The sequence below is a fragment of the Eschrichtius robustus genome, chromosome 16 (assembly GCF_028021215.1).
Source record: "Eschrichtius robustus isolate mEscRob2 chromosome 16, mEscRob2.pri, whole genome shotgun sequence".
NCBI classification, from domain to species: domain Eukaryota; kingdom Metazoa; phylum Chordata; class Mammalia; order Artiodactyla; family Eschrichtiidae; genus Eschrichtius; species Eschrichtius robustus.
The window spans coordinates 41,998,687-42,015,155 of record NC_090839.1 but is presented as its reverse complement, the minus strand read 5'-3'; the positions used below and the strand labels follow the sequence as shown (position 1 = coordinate 42,015,155).

The 16,469-nt window shown below is 42.6% G+C and overlaps 1 protein-coding gene across 2 annotated transcripts in view; it reads left to right on the top strand.

The window, feature by feature from the left end:
• The window catches only part of TASP1 (taspase 1), a 235,115-nt gene extending 218,993 nt beyond the window's left edge, over nucleotides 1–16,122 (top strand). For both annotated transcript variants that reach the window (XM_068565779.1, XM_068565780.1), the window contains one exon: nucleotides 15,186–16,122. In XM_068565779.1, the coding sequence (XP_068421880.1) occupies nucleotides 15,186–15,278 (93 nt within the window). In that variant the 3' untranslated portion in view covers nucleotides 15,279–16,122. The remainder of the gene's footprint in view (nucleotides 1–15,185) is intronic.
• The last annotated feature ends 347 nt before the right edge of the window (nucleotides 16,123–16,469 follow it).

The window sequence follows — 16,469 nt, the reverse complement described above, 5'->3', positions numbered from 1 at the left end:
TTTCAGTGCAGCGGTCAAGGCAGAAACCTGAGTGGAGAGGGTTTAGAGAGAATGGAAGGAAAGAAGCTGCGGAAACAAGAATAGACAAGTCTTTTAAAGAATGTTGCTGTAAGTGGAAGCAAAGAAATGAAGTGGCAGCTGGAGGAGGAGGTAGTTCTGGAGAGTTTTTATTCTTTCCTCTTTCTCCAGTGGAACCAGATGCTTCACTTTATGTCCAGAACACTGCACAGATAATTTTCTACAAAATGAGTTGAGGAAAAGTGGCCCAACTCTTGAGCCCTGGGGTACCCCAACATTTAGTGGCTGGGGAGGTGAGGAACTATGGTCTCAGTATTAGACTAAAAGAGAAGGGAGGTTTCATCACACTCTCTATAGGAGTTTGGGTGCAGCTGGCATTGAGGGACGGCATCCGTTGACATTTGGGACGAGCTGGCTTACAGAGTCCGCAGGTTCCTTTACTGACGAGTGTCTGAACTTCACGTGCTCACGTGCCTGGCTGGCTCTAAGAAAAGTGGGCTGGGGCTGACGTTTGACCAGGCTCCTTTTTTTCCGAGAGCCTCTCCCAGGACCAGCAGAAGCCAGCGTGGGAAGCTTTGCCCTCTCTCATCTCAACACCTTAATAGTTCTTCGGTGTCGTGTGGGTCAGATCACTAAGAAGTCAGGAAGCAGATGGTTTTGACGAGGAGAACTTTCTTCAAAGAGTTTGTTGGCGGTTTTTATTTTTACCCCTCCCAAATTCCTCACTGACAGATCAACTGAAATTCTCAGGAAATAGTCCATTACACAAATAGTAGTTTCACTCTTTATGGTAGTTTCAACATTAGCCTTTCATTTCTTTTCAAATACAAGATGCTCTTTTCAAGCTATAGTAAAATCCATGTTATCTGGCAGCTTACCAACCAGAAGACTGTTACTGACATTTTGGGTTTTCACTCAGTACAAATCATCTGGATGCTGAGGCTTCCCCACCAGGTTCTCCAAGAAGGGGCCACCTGGTTGTCTTTACCAAGGAAATGGCAGCCCAGAGTTTACCGTTACAGGAGCGAAGGTAAACCCCCAGCCTCCATGCTGCACATGGGCCTGCAGGGCTCGGCTAGATCTCCTCCTCTTAGCTTCGCACCTCTTGCTCCCATTAGCCCCTCAGAAAGAAATATCTGAAATATGAAGTTCCTTATATAAGGTGGCACAGCTACCGAGAGGTGGAGCCAAGATACAAGCCAGACAGTCTGAACTCCAGAACCAAAGCTTCTAACCGCGTAGTTGTCGGGAGACACCTAAGCTGGAGATGTTTATTTGGGAGTCTCAGCATATAAATGCTTTTTATAAAACTACAGGACTGGATGAGATCACCAAGGAGTGACCACAGATGGGAGAAGAGGGGCCTGAGTCCCAGGTAACTCCCATGCATTTAGGGTGGGGATATGAGGTGGGGGGACCTGTAAAGGGGACTGGGGAATTGTGGCCATAGAGGTTGAGGAGAAACAGGTGACAGCGGGGTCCTGGAAACCAAGGAAAGGAGGCGTTTCAAGGAGAAGATGGTGGTCGTCTTGATGCAACTGCTGGGTCCTGCGCGGACAGTACAGCTATTTTGTTCATTCTTTTTTTTGGCAGTTCTCAGGAGTGACGTGGGGACACAGCCATGCCTCCCAGAATGGGTCTTGAACAGTTAGAAAGGACATAGATTAATTTCTCAATAGATTATGTTGCTGCATTAAACACTCACTAAATCACTCTGCTGCATAATTAAGAAAATACAGAAAAATGACAGGGAGAAAAAAAAAATGTAATCCTGGCCCTGAATGAATCCTTCTGGAATGCAGTGGACTGCCCCACATTAACCACTGTTAACATTTTGATATAGTTCCTTCGGCTTCTGCAATTGTGATTTTTTTTTTTTTTTACACAATTTTGATTGGACTACATGGAATGGCATATTCTGCTTTATTCTTTTTTAAAATCAATTTTTAATAGAAAGATAGTCATGTACCTCTTTGAACATTTGAGGAAAAGGGTAAAGAAAATTTTAGAAGTCAGAGTAAAGACTATAAAAGGTCTCCACAGTCTCAGAATGCACCATTAACGTGATTGTGTCAGAGGTGTGTTTCCGTGTTGTCTGTATGACACGTCTACTGTCCCTCTCACTGCCTGCCTCCCTCCTTATCCAAAAGGTAGCCTAGGGACAGGCTTTGTTCCTGCAGAGATGGGGGTGCAAATCCTAGGGGCGAGGGTGGGGTGAAAATCCAGCCTCCTGGCCTCCACCCTCAGATACTCTGATGTACTGGGTCTCAGTAAATGGTCCTAACACCACTATCTAAGAGCTCCACTCTTAAGTTAGGCTGGGTCTAAAGAGAAGGTGATACAAGTCCTAGGACCAATTGGGATTTCAATTACTTGTTGGGGCTGTTTTAAAAAAAATCTATAACCTGAATTCTAGGAAAATTTACACATGTTGGGTTTTTGAAAAAAAAAAATGTAAACAGCATTTAGAGGGCCATTCTAATGCAAAACTATAAAGAATGTTAGAATCAGAAAGAACCCCCAAAATAATTGAGTCGAATTTTTCATTTTTACCTACGAAGATGCTGAAGCCCAGAGATCTAGTGACCCCCAGTTCAGAGACTCTCCAGTCCGTCCGCAGTAGAGTTAAGGCTCAAACCCAGTTCTCTGAATCCCAGAATCATCCTGAAATTTTTTGGTAAAATGTGTGGCAGTAGCTTTTCTGAGCAAGCCCTATTTCACCCTGAAAAATAAAGTTGTGTCTCTTAACAGAGCCTGATTTAGAATCCTTCACGCTAAGGCTTTGTGGGAGTAAAGAGAGCCCTAAATTTGGGGTCCAAAAGCTTTCATTCAAGTCTCAGTTTTTCTACTTCCTCTGGGACCATAAGCAAACCACATAACCATTCTGAGCCTGGCCTTTTTTCCACCTGAAAAATAGGTATAGTATACCTCTGTCTACCCGAGAGGGTATTTTGAGGCGATCTCATTGATGCAAAGGCACTATGGAAACTAAAGCATTATGCAAATCTAGGGGCTTCCTATCTTTATTAAGATTTTACAAGGAACTAGTTTCACAAGGAACTGGCTTCCGCATCCTACAGAGACCTAATTGCCTTCAGAGCGAGATCCATGTGTGTTTCATTCTTCTGTCCCCTCATAATAAGTGCAGAATAAATATTTCTAAATAGTGGAGAGCTTTTATCACCTTTAACAGAATGGAATATCCATGATAATTCTTCACGTAAGTGGTGATATAATAGGTACTGTGGGCTTTCCCTGTTTATGTGGATGCCTTCACAGGGCTTTTAAGATAAAAATAAGGGGCAGCGTTGTCTGATGTTGCCTCTGAAGTGTGGTGTCGTTGCGTGGTAAAAGAAGTAACAAAAGTTGCCGAGAGACTGGAACAACATACTGTTCTCATCAGACTGCATTTTCGTCTTATTTTAAGGCTCCTTGGGCATGATATTTCTATGTGAGAACAGTAGAACTTTCCCTTTATGTAGACTTGTTTCAGGACTAACAACAAAGTCTGCCATAATGCTGTCTTTGTGCTTTGTCCACGTTTGCCGATGGTCTTTTATGGCATCCTTGTTCTAAATGTGGAAAACGAGGTAGGGGCGACATGGAGTAAAATAACTAACATATGGCATTAATTTTTCAATCTGTTGATACTTGTGATTTGTTGGGTTGAACTCGGGAATTACATCTTCACATTGCTCTGGCCCATTTATTACTTTCAGTTTAAGACAATGATGGGATAGAAGTAAAACGCTTGTTTTTAGACTCATTCACAATGTATGCAAAAGCTAAAGGAAGTCAGCGTCAGAGAAGGTTAAACTTTGCGAGGCTCCTCTAGAGACCGTCTAACCCAGAGTCCTCGTTTTACAGCTCTGAGATTTTCACTGATTTGCCTGATATCACACAGGCTAAGGAAGTGAGCACCCAGATCTTTTGACCTGTAGTTAAATGGGGTTTTATTCTATAAAATATACACATTATTCTGGATTATATTAAGCAGGTTCATGTGAAACTGTCAACTAGTTGAGTACATCTGCTTTCAGGATGAAGTCTGAGACCAAACTCTATTTTTAGAGCAGTAAACTACATTCCAAGCTTTAATGCTGCACACAAAGAATGCTCAGAATATTCTTATTCACAAGTTGTGTCTCCTTGAAAGACAGCTCTTGAAAGCAATGGGGAGGGAACTTCTGGGAAAAGGATGGGGCTTGGGGATAGTGTCTCGGGACTGAAGTCATTAAGGAAAAAAAATGCCCATAGTAGAAACAAAGCAATAAAAACCAACCAGACACACTTCCTCAGCAATTCTCTCTGGAATTGGTCATTTAAGGTCTATCACGTTTGTGCCAGTAAAAGAAAGCAGAGAGTGACTATTGTCACACCAGGTAAGAATTCACTATGTAAGGGCACAAGGTGTGCTCAGCCAACGTGCCACCTCCAGCACCAACTCTACACACCCCGAGTAGCGCAGTGATGATGCAGAAGACAAGCTGAGCCTGCAGCTAAATGGATCTGTATTCTACAAAATATACACATCATTCTGGGTTGTTTTAAGGAAGTTCATGCGACACTGTTAATAGATTGAAAAATATAAGTTACCTAGGACTCAACAATTTGAAAAATAAGGCAGAATTAACAAGAGAAGGGAAAATGGTAGGGAAAGGAATATCTGTCTCTTCGGATATTCATGGTAAGTTGTAAGATTGAGTGTGAGACACTCTTGTCCCGCTCTCCAGGAGGGAAATTGCCCTGCAAACAAGGTAGCCCTCCTGCTTTCCATATTCCTCTGAGTGCTGAATTCTGCAGTTTCATTCATGCAGCAGGATGCAGCAGACCCACCAGGCACGCAGCCCACACCTGACCGCTGTCGAGTTGCTGCTGCCCCCGACCATCTCTCTCTGAGAGAGGATAATGTGCATGTAGTTGTTGAGATGAATGAACAGATAATGTCACATCATATTATTTCTACATTTTGTGTCCGTCTTGGGAAATACATAGACTTTTATTTTCAGAGTTTTAAGGTTCACAATTTCAGTGTCACTTTGAGCGTTTGATTTATACAAATCTCTTCAAAAATTTATAACAGACTTACAAGCTATAATCAAAAACTACAAAACATAAAACTAAGAACTATAAAATGTCTAATTTGCCGTTTGCTCTCTTTCATTTCCCAAATCCTCACTAAAGAAAACAAAATCCTCTGTTGGCTTAGCAAATATACAGAGCCCCTTCCATGGGCCAAGCCATCTTTTAGGTAATGAGGGAACAGCAATGAACAGATAAAACTCCTCGCCCTTGTGGAGCTTTTGTCCCAGTGGAGGAGACAGGCAATGAATGGGATAAAGGAGCAAAATGGATGGCTGGTTAGATATGGTAAGGACATAGGAAACGTTGAGGCAGAGAGGGTGGTAGTGAAATTCAGGTGAGTGGCCAATGTAAACCTTCCCCAAAAGGTGGCTTTTGAGTAAAGATCTGGCAGAAATGAGCAAGTGAGCCACCTGGGCATTGGATGGAAGAGCTTTCTGGGCAGTGAGAACAGCACATGTAATGGCCTTGAGGTGGGAATATGCTGCGTGGTTGAGGAACAGCGAGGAGGCCAAGTGGAGATGGAGAGGAATGAGCCAAAGGAAGGGCAGGAGGATTTCAGCCAGAGAACGAATGCAGCCCACAGCATATGGGGCATTGTCAGGTTTTACTCTGTATCTATTATGGACTGAATTCTGTCCCCACCAAATTCTTATCTTAAAGCCCTAACCCCCACTGTGATTATATTTGGAGATGGGGCCTTTAAAGAGGTGATTATGGTCAAATGAAGTCATAAGGACAGGGCCCTAATCCAATAGGACGTCTTTATAAGAAGAAATGCCAGGGATTTGTACACACAGAGAACAGGCCATGTGACGACACTGGGGGAAGACAGCCATCTGTGAGCCGCACAGAGAGGCCTCAGAAGAAACCAGCCCTACTGATGCCTTGATCTTGGACTTCCAGCCTCCAGAACTGTGGGAAAATAATTTTGTTATGGAAACCCTAGCAGACTAATATGCTGTGCTAACCCTCGATTATCTTTGAGAAGAGAACTTTCTGCTAAAGAGTAAAACTGATCTTGAGCAAACTTAACTAGTTTAACTGACAACAATACTCATTTTGTGTCAGCCCAAAAGGAGCTACTCATCCTGCAGGTACTATATTTGACTTAAAACAGGTGAGCCTACAAATTAGTCATCCGAAACACAGCTAGCAAGTCAGTCCAGCCAGTTTTTTTTCATAGTGGCAGTTTAAAAGCAGCTCTCAGAATTCTTTTATTTTTGTCTTTTAAACATAGAAGAGTTCGCCTTTGGCTGGTGTGAATGAAGAAGATGCTGTACCTTCTTCTTCCATCCCTATTTTTTCCCCAAAGTGTGCTCCCTCTGTAATCTCTTACCATCTTCCTTCAAACAAAACTGCCTTCTTAACATCACAAAAAATGATGAGGGGAAAGCATTTGGCTGCTTTTGGAGGTTTATTATTCTGAACCCTGAAAAGGAAGAAAAAGAATCAAGTGTTTATCCTTCCTTTCTTATATGCACTTTATTGTGGAATACCAAAAAGTTGAGAAAGTTCTTTATAGAAGAATTCCAGCTATTAATGTATTGACAGTGATAGAATTAGGAAACTACCCGTTGGTAACTCTTGAAATAATGGGGTCTAGGCAATGATTATCAGTGGCTGCTGATAATAAACTGTTGGAGAAGCTGATTGCGAGGTTGACAGGCAAGGAGACAGGAAACACAGCTTAAATTTGTCTCCCCATCTGGGGTTCAGTCAAAGTTTTATGAGTTAGGGGAGGAGGGTTGGTGTGCAGAAGCACTGGTGGGGCAGGTTTTTTATTTATTTATTTATTTATTTTTTCACATCTTTACTGGAGTATAATTGCTTTACAATGGTGTGTTAGTTTCTGCTGTATAACAAAGTGAATTAGCTATACATATACATATATCCCCATATCCCCTCCCTCTTGTGTCTCCCTCCCGCCCTCCCTATCCCACCCCTCTAGGTCATCACAAAGCATCGTGCTGATCTCCCTGTGCTATGCGGCTGCTTCCCACTAGCTATTTTACATTTGGTAGTTATGTCAATGCTACTCTCTCACTTCGTCCCAGCTTCCCCTTCTGGTGGGGCAGGTTTTGATTGGAGGGCTTTGGAGCTTGGCCATTTATGGTAAGGTGTGGTAGATGGGCTTCAGCACCGGACCTTCCTGGACAGCAGACCCTTCGCTTCTGAAAGGGCTTTGGAGTTCAGGTTCAGGTCAGGCCCTGGTCCTTTGGAGGGAGTGGGGGGAACAGCTTTGGTTCCAGGTTGTTTGAGGTCCAAATCTCCTCTACATGCTTCTGCTGCATGACTTGAGGTTTTGTTCTGTTGTCTCTGAAAAACAACTCAGTATCTTGTTAGAAATAGGATAGGCCCAGTCTGGGACTGATTCTATGGTTACAAAACCATTAGGCAAAGGTTGATGGGAAGATCGGGCTGCCACCATCTGAACCCAATGGACTAATAATAGTAACCGCACTGAAAGATGATCACAGATGTTAGGGCCGTCTGAGCACACAGCATAGGTAGAACACAGCCCCACCAGTGGGAAATTATTGCCGAAAATGCCCTTCTAAAGAAGGTAGCTGCGACTTTACTCTGGTGAGGGAATGCAAGGGTTGCCAGATTTTTCAAGAGCATCTAGAAATCAAGATGCTTGTATGCAATTTCCCCATTTTAAAATATTCTCTATTAATATTTTTAGAAGTTGGAAACACGGTGTGGCTCAAACCAAGCAAACTTGTCAGCTCTCCCTTACTCAGGCCCAACACTGCCCTCCAGTCCTATTTGCCGTCCAGTGCCATGGCCTCCGGAGAGCCTGCCCCACCTTCTTGATCCACATCCATGCTCGCCCTCTCTTGACTTCATTGGCATTTGTGGTTGGGTGTCTGTGATACTGTGATTTAGCATAAGAAGTACATATTTGTTCTTCCTCCAGGGTTCCTGACTCACAGCTCCCCAAACCCTTGGAATTTCCCAAGTGATAATAGCAATAGGAGCATCTTTTGTTATAATGTTTGTTCTCTAGTCCTCAGTTTCTGAAATCATTTCAGAGCCGTAAAGGTGAAATGGGTATCTTGTTACTCATAGCAAGCCCCTTTCAAGCACACCTGGGTTTATTTTAATGAGGTGACTTTTGGAAAACCCCAAGGTAACCTAAGCTTGGGGTCTAGTTACCAGGGGAAACAACCGTGTGACCAGAGGGTTGGAAATTTCAGCCCCACCCCCTGACCTATGGGGAGGGGAGAGGGACTAGAGATTGAGTTCAGTCACCAATGACCAGTAATGTAGTCAATCATACCTATGTAACAACGCCTCCATAAAAATCCCCTGAAACACAAGGTTCAGAGGGCTTCTGAGATGGTGAACGTGTAGAGATTTGGGGAGTGATGCCTTCAGAGAAGGCATGGACGCTCCAAGCCTCTTCCTACCTTCCTTGCCTATGCATCTCTTCTCTATCTGGCTGTTTCTAAATTATATCCTTTTACAATAATGTAAACTGTTTTCCTGAATTTCGTGAGCTGCTCTAGCAAATTAATCAAACCTGAGGAGGGGGTGGTGGGAACCTCTCATTTATAGCCAATTTATAGCCATGGGCCAGAAGTGCAGGTGACAACCTGAACTTGGAATTGATATCTGGCATGTTGGGGAGACAGTCTTGTGGGACTGAGCTCTTGACCTGTGGGCTCTATCTCCTGGTAGATGGTGTCAGGACTGAGTTAAATTGTAGGACACCCAATCAGTACCCGCAGAGTTAATTGCTTGGTAGAGTTGGAAAACACACATTGGAGTGTTATACCCTCTGAGTGTATGGTCACATGCCTTTGTTAATGGTTTTCTAGTCATCTCATATGGCCTTACTTGTCTTCCCAACAACATGACATGTTCTTAGAAGGTAATTTGCCAGTATTCGACCACTTTGGTTTTCTCTGTAGCACCCAGGCATGCTGAGCTGATTGTTTTTGAGCCATCGAAGATTAATGATACCGCAAGCAGGTATATACAAAGCCCTTAGTAGTCAGTAAATACTCAGCAATTGTTAATTATTGTATCAGTGAGAGCAAAACAGCAGCATCAAAAATATTGGCCTAAAAATGTCCATTTTCTTCAACCTTACCTTTTAGCATGCAGCTAAGTTTTCATTAAAATATCTCTTTCTATTTTTGAAGACTATCAAACATTTCAAATAGAATTACCCAATTCCGGGACATCAAATAATGTGTAATAGATATTGTGCTGCATAATGTTTTGTGCTATGGCTATGTGTCTGTCTGAATAATAAGAACCTGATGTGTTGACACGTGCTCTCATTGCGTGCAGTATCTCATGTAGTCCTTGTCAACCTGACGACAGATGCTCTTACAGTAAGTCCCCTACATACGAATGAGTTCTGTTCCGAGAGCGAGTTCGTAAAGTCCACCTTGTTCTTAAGTCCAACAAAGTTAGCCTAGGTACCCAACTAACACAATCGGCTAGATAGTACTGTACTATAATAGGTTTATAATACTTTTCACACAAATAACATAAAAAAACAAAAAATAAAGAAAACATTTTTAATCTTACAGTATGGTACATTGAAAAGTACAGTAGTACAGTACAACAGCTGGCATACAGGGGCTGGCATCGAGTGAACAGGCAAGAAGAGTTACTGACTGGAGGAGGGAGAGGAGGTGGGAGATGGTAGAGTTGAAGGATTGTCAGCAATAGGAAATGGAGGGCAAGCTGCAATTTCACTCACACCTGACATTAGTGCCACAGGTTCTGGTTCCTTTCTGGATTCAATTCTATCTACCCTCTTGAAAAAACGATCCAGTGATGTCTGGGTAGTAGCTCTTTTTTTCTCGTCATAGAAGACACAGAGGCACTGGATTGCATTCTGAACGGCTGCTGCAGCCTTCTTGTACCATTCTACGTTCAGGTCCTGTGCCTCAAAAACTAACAGTGCCTCCTCAAAGAAAGAAAATCCCCTTGCCATTTCCTGCATTGTGTATCTCTTTGGTTCGCCAGAAGCATTGCCACCAAACAACAGAGTTAGCCTATCCTTTGCTGCTTTATAGCTTGGAATCAACTTTTCCTCCTTACTGATGTAACTTCGGTCTGGCATCCTCTTGCAGTACAGTCCTGTCTCATCCACATTAAAAACCTGCTCAGGTAGATACATGCCTTCATCAATAATTTCTCGAAGCGTTTCAGGAAATTCCCAGGCAGCTACCGGGCAGCTACCGTATATGCACTTGCTGCCTCGCCACTTACTTTTACGTTGTGAAGGTTGGCTCTAGCCTTGAACCGATGAAACCAGCCATGGTTGGCATTAAAAGATGCGCCCTCTGATTCTTCACCATGTTTCTCCTTCAAGTCTTCATAAAGGCTTTTGGCTTTCTCTTGAATCAACATTAAGCTGAGCGGGACTCGACTCTGATGCTGATCCTGCATCCACACACTGAGAAGTTTCTCCATCTCCTCCATCACTTTTCCACGCTCCTTCGATATTATTGTTGACATCATCGGCACAGCAGACTTCACATGTTCCATGATCTTGTCCTCATTCTTCAGAATCGTGCCGATGGTTGAATGATTCGTGTGATAAGAACGAGCGACGTCTACCATCTTTTCGCCTCGCTCCACTCTCTCAATTATTTTCACTTTTGTTTCCATTGTTATCGCTTGGCGCTTCTTAGCAGTACAAGCTACATCACCGCTGCTTTTACACTTGCTTCTGGACATCCTGGGCTTGAAATAAAGATACTATACTACAGTACTCTATACAGTACTGTACAGTAAAGTACACAAAAACACAACCACTTGTAGAGGATGCACGCATGTGACAATGTACGCCAGACACATGAACTAACTTATGTGATTACATGCAAACAGACGTTCGCATCTTTGAAAGTTCACAACTTGAAGGTTCATATGTAGGGGACTTACTGTATAGCTATTTTAGAGGTGGGGTCCCGAGAAGTTAAGTAACCAGCAGAGGTTACATAGCTAGTAAGTGCAGAGGCCCGGATGGAATCGTTGTTAAAGACAACTCCAGCTGCTGTAACAAGCAAACCCCAGAATATATGTGTATAGTTGTTCAAACACAATAAGAAGCATGTTTCTCATTCACATAAAATACAAATTGGGGTTTCTGACTGGCAGAGGGCTCTTATCCAAATTATGATTCAGGGTCCCAAGCTCCTTACATCACCTAGGCCTCAGGTCATCAGAGAAAGCGCATGGAGAATGGTTTGTAAGATTTTCTGCCGGGCCTGGTAGTGGCACACATCACTTCATGTGCTATTTCTCATTAGTTCCAAATTCCAATACAAGTACACTGCTACTTAAATGGTTTTAAAGACACCTTGTTAAGGTCTTATGCTTGTAGGACACCCTAGAGTCTGCACAGTCCTTACACACCCAATATAAAATACTTTATTGCACTTTTAAATGCTGGCATACAAGTTCATCGTAGACGGTGGTGAACTGTCCACAGACATTTTTAGGCTCAAGGAATTCAAACCCACTTCTCCAAAAGAACTTTTAGAGATAAACACTCATATAAAATATTCTCTTAAACAGCCCCCACTGTTTATAATATGATTTGATGCTCCATTGAAATTTCCACAGAAAGCTTCAAATACATCTTGGCTCAAACTTTTTCAGGCCAAGGTTACTTATTTTCCGATGAGTCAGAAGACCATGTTGATTGATGAAACTGGTGAAGTGTTGACATACATTTGGACGGTTAACCATTCTATTCCCCTCAACACCAAAATCATGCCAGTGTGTTTTGTAATTGCAAAATCCCCCTTGACTAGATGATAATTTAGGGAAGCAGTAATTCTGAGAAGTTAATCTTAACAACTTGTTTGTCTGGTTGAGCATTTCTGTCTTATGTAAACCGCTCAATTTATACAAATCTCAATGTATTTTTGAAGTATTTTGCCCATGTACCCTTAATAAATATCTCAAGACCTTTGTCATCTTTTCCAGTTCTTTTTTCTTTTCCTTCCTAACTCTCCTTGACACTCTGTGGTTTAGCTCAGTTTATTTAGATGTTTTTCTGTCGTAAACTTGGTGGGGATAGGAGTGTTAGAGGTAAGTTTGGATTGGCCATCTGTGTTTTTGTAAATCTCAGAGGATTGCTATCAAGTCCCCTGGTCTGTGGGACAGCAGTTTCTTCCTTCTAGTCCTGGGTCTTTTTCATGCTCAGCAGAAAAATCAGTTGCTTTAAGACTGACATCCCCCTGGTCAAGTTGCAGGCTGTCTGCTTGGACATATGGTCGCTCTTTGATCTTTTAACAATTAATTTATTCTCTGTTGCCTCTGGTGCCTGGACCACCAGGCCTACCAGGAAGTCTCATTGTATTCTCTCTGAATCTCTGGGAAACGTGAGGATGGAGTTTCCTATGAGCTTCACTTTTAGGGACAGATATCTTAAGTAACCTGATTGGAAATTTTCAACCTATGTGTGAACAGAACCTGGTGTTAATGTTTCTCCATTGGGGTCTGCATGGATTCATTCCTAGCTAACCCCTTCTCTTAATGCCATCTTATAGCATACAGTTCTGGACCAGGAAGAAAATGGTCATTTCTGCTTTCTTCTTTTTTTTTTTTTTTTTAATTGTGCTAAAATATACATAACATAGAATTTACTATTTTAACCATTTTGGGTGTACTATGCAGTGGCATTTAGTACATTCACATTGTTGTGCAACCATCACCACCATCCATCTCCAGAACTTTTCCCCTTCTCAAACTGAGACTGTGTGCCTATTAAGTAATGACTCCATAATTCTACCTACCCCCAGCCCCTGGCAACCGCCATTCTGCTTCCTGTCCTGTGAATTTGACTTCTGGGTACCTCATATAAGTGGAATCCTGCAATATTTGTCCTTTTGTGTCTGGCTTATTTCATTGAGCTTAGTATCTTCAAAGTTGATCCATGTTGTACCATGTGTCAGAATGTCATTTCTTTTTAAAGCTGAATAATATACCACTGTATGTATAGACCATGTTTTGTTTATTTATCTGTTGATGGACATTTGGGTTGCTTCTACTTTTTGGCTATTGTGAATAATGCTGCAATGAGCATTGTGTACAAAAAAATGAGTCCCTGCTTTTACTTGTTTTGGGTATATACCCTGAAGTGGAATTGTTGGATCGTATGATAATTCTGTTTAATTTTTTGAGGAACCACCATATTGTTTTCCACATTCTTGATCCCTGTCCTGTCCTAGCCTTGTGACTGTTTCATGGCTGAGGAGGGTGAGATGAGAGATGAGATAGACTAAGGGGCTTCTCCTCTCTCAGGGATTGTCTTTGTTTAGAACTTTTTTTTTTTATTATTCGATGAATGATGCCTGAGGAAAAAATTCTTTGACCTCATGTTAATGAATCCCTGAAAGAATAAAAGGGCCACATCAACACTAAGCCCTGGGAGTTGTGAATCTGAGTGTTTTGTGCCTGATGTGACAAGGGCTGCTGGGTAGCAGAATCAAACAACACGTTCTCTTCAAACTTCTCCCGCTAGGTTAATAGGACATCACAAGAAATGAAAGATCCACAAGTGTGTCTTACTGTGGACTTCTCAGGTATAATATATCCGTACTTATAAAATGTAATAAGATGTACTAAACAGCCTTCAGATGCAATAACAAGGCCAGATTCTGGGACAGGGTGCCCAGAGGCATGAGCCCGGTGACCAAACTCAGTGATACTCACCTCCCAGGAGATGCCACACAGACTGCCTTGCCCAGCTCTCCACCCCAAAGTTGACGGGCCTCCCTCCTGGAGGTTACAGGTGGCTTCCTGCCTTGCACACAGAAACACTAAGTACCCAGAGAACATTTTCTGTTCTCCAGAGCTTTCCAAATTGCTGACTTATGTAAGCTCCTCTAATGGGACTTGTGCAGTGAGACCCAAGAACAGTACCCACCATCAAACTAAAACCAGGTAGCTTACCTGTTGCTCCATCTAAAGCATATGCTTGCTTTATTTTTGGTTGCGTGAGAGGATGTCAGACCCACCCCAGGCTTGGCCACCTCACCAGCTGCATCCAGCAAGTTCGCTCTGGGACTTGAACTCCCTTGGGTTCAGTCCTCAGGAAAAGCTTGTGTGGAGAAGCAGAATCAGAGAGGATTACCTGAAGGATATACAGTCTCTCTGTTCTTCTTAGAAACTCCGACATTTATCTATCCCCGGATTAAGCCAGATCATCAAAAAAAGGAATTCCTGGCTGACGTGGTCCTGACCCCTTGTGGAAGAGCTTTTCCTGCTGGTCTCCTTTGAGTGATGCTGTAATGCTCAGCCCTATAAAACTCCTTGTTGTACAACCGCTGTCTTCACTCATCCACTATACACGGTACCTGCTGTGGGTGAAGCCCTACAGGAGGAATGGCTCCTTGGACTCTGTGCCGGGAACGGTTTTCTCCTTTGAGCGGTTGGTTTGTGTGATCCCGTTATACCATGTGGACCCCTGTCTGGTCTTGGCCACTGGGAAGCTCTGAGACAGGGCAGCAGTCTGCCTCCAGCACGGGGACAGAACTCAGGCTAGATTTTGTGTGTTGACTCACGCCTGTCTTTAACTCATTTTTGTAAGTTCTTCTTTTTCTTTTTTTTTTTTTTTCATTGCCTCACTTACTTGAGGTTGTTGAGTGATCTGATTTTTGTAAGCTATTTAAATCCTTTAAGGAGTAAATTGAGGGAATAAACATGAATCGGGTATTCTTAGTTGCTCTGAATGTTTAGAGGACAAAATGTATATCAACTGGTAGTTTTCAGGTAACTGGAATATGCTCAATACAGTTGGCCTTAAAACCACTCTTGTTCTGAGTGTGAGTAAACTGTAAGCTCTGTGCTCCTGGGGGCCTGGGCTGTCCCGGTCTCTATCTCCAGCTACCAGTGCTGTGTTTGGCAGGTAGTAGGTACTCAGTTAATATCCCCTGAGATTTGGACGAACAGGATCTGTCTGCACCTGAGTTACCCGCCAGCACAGCCTGTAGATGCTCAGAAGCAAAGAGAAGCCAAGATGCTCTGGTGTTTTCTCCGCCTTTGTCACACGTTAGGGGGACACAGCTGGCACCTCTAACAGTCTTCCGTCTCCTCCTCTGCAGACTCACATTTCCAGACTCCCTCCCGGTGCGGTAGCCGGACAGTCCGTGGCGATTGAAGGTGGGGTCTGCCGCCTGGAGAGCCCAGTGAGCTGAACCTTCAGGCTGAACACAGAGCATCTGAGCGGCATTTCACAACCCGAGCTTCGCAGGGTTTTAACCGAAGTTGGATGTTTTATCTCCCTCGTTTTATAATTCCTGTCGCAGCCTCGTGCATCGCTTGCGACACTAGTGCTGCTGTAGTTAGCGCTTGGTGACACGCGCGTCTTGGGCAGATGAGCGGGACTCTGTGTGTGCGTGTGTGCGTGCGTGTGCGTGTGTGTGCGTGCCCGTGCGCACGCGCAGTGTGTATGCTTGCTTCTCCTTCGATGAAATAGAAACTCCTCCTTGTTGTGTAACCTCAGACCAGGAATGATTAAATCATCTTCCCAAAATGTGTGCTTTAATTGTTTACAAGTAAAACCTAAAGTTGCAGGAAACATTGTTGATTTCACAAAGAGGTACCAACTGTCTTTGATATAACCTGTCGGAACTGCAGAGTAAATCTACTTGTTGAAATGACTGACAGTGGCCATGCTCCATTTGATAACAGTGCTAGTAACAAAGTGTTTTTATTTGTTAGCCAGTTTAAGTGGATCCTATGGTAACTTAAACTGTTGTTCTCATCCCTCATATGGGGCATTTTTCTTTAACAAAGAATGGTTTCAGTGAAACAATCTAGCAGAGAATTAAGGTCAGAACCTTTTTAAGTAATAGTCTTATTGATAAAGTTTGTACTTCTTTCCTCAAGCTTTTCTAAGCTTAAATACTACATAGCTTCGAGCTGTGTGTACTATATTATGAAAGAATATGTAAAGAGAACATACAGTAATGCACAGTCCTTAATTTGTGTATAATGGAATGTTATTTACAATGTAACACTGTAAATAAGAAAGCAAAATTTATGGGAAAATTCAATATTATCTTTGTTTCTTGTTTAAATATATTTTTAAGATAAAGGCACAAAAATAAAAGAAACATATTACTGGGTATGGTGTGTGACTCCTCTTCTCAGACTAATAAATTATCTTTTGAATCGTAGATTGGAGAGCCGTTTTTTGTTTGTAAAAAGTTACTTCTTCCGGAAATCATACCTTTATGCCTCTTGCTGTGGTTCTGAGTATTCAAAATTCAGTTTCATCTCTGTGTAATTAGGCTGGACACCAGCAAGACGGAAGATGAACTTAGTACATGATTGAATGGTCAATACAGAAGTCCCTAGAATTTTCATTGTAATTTGATAAAAAA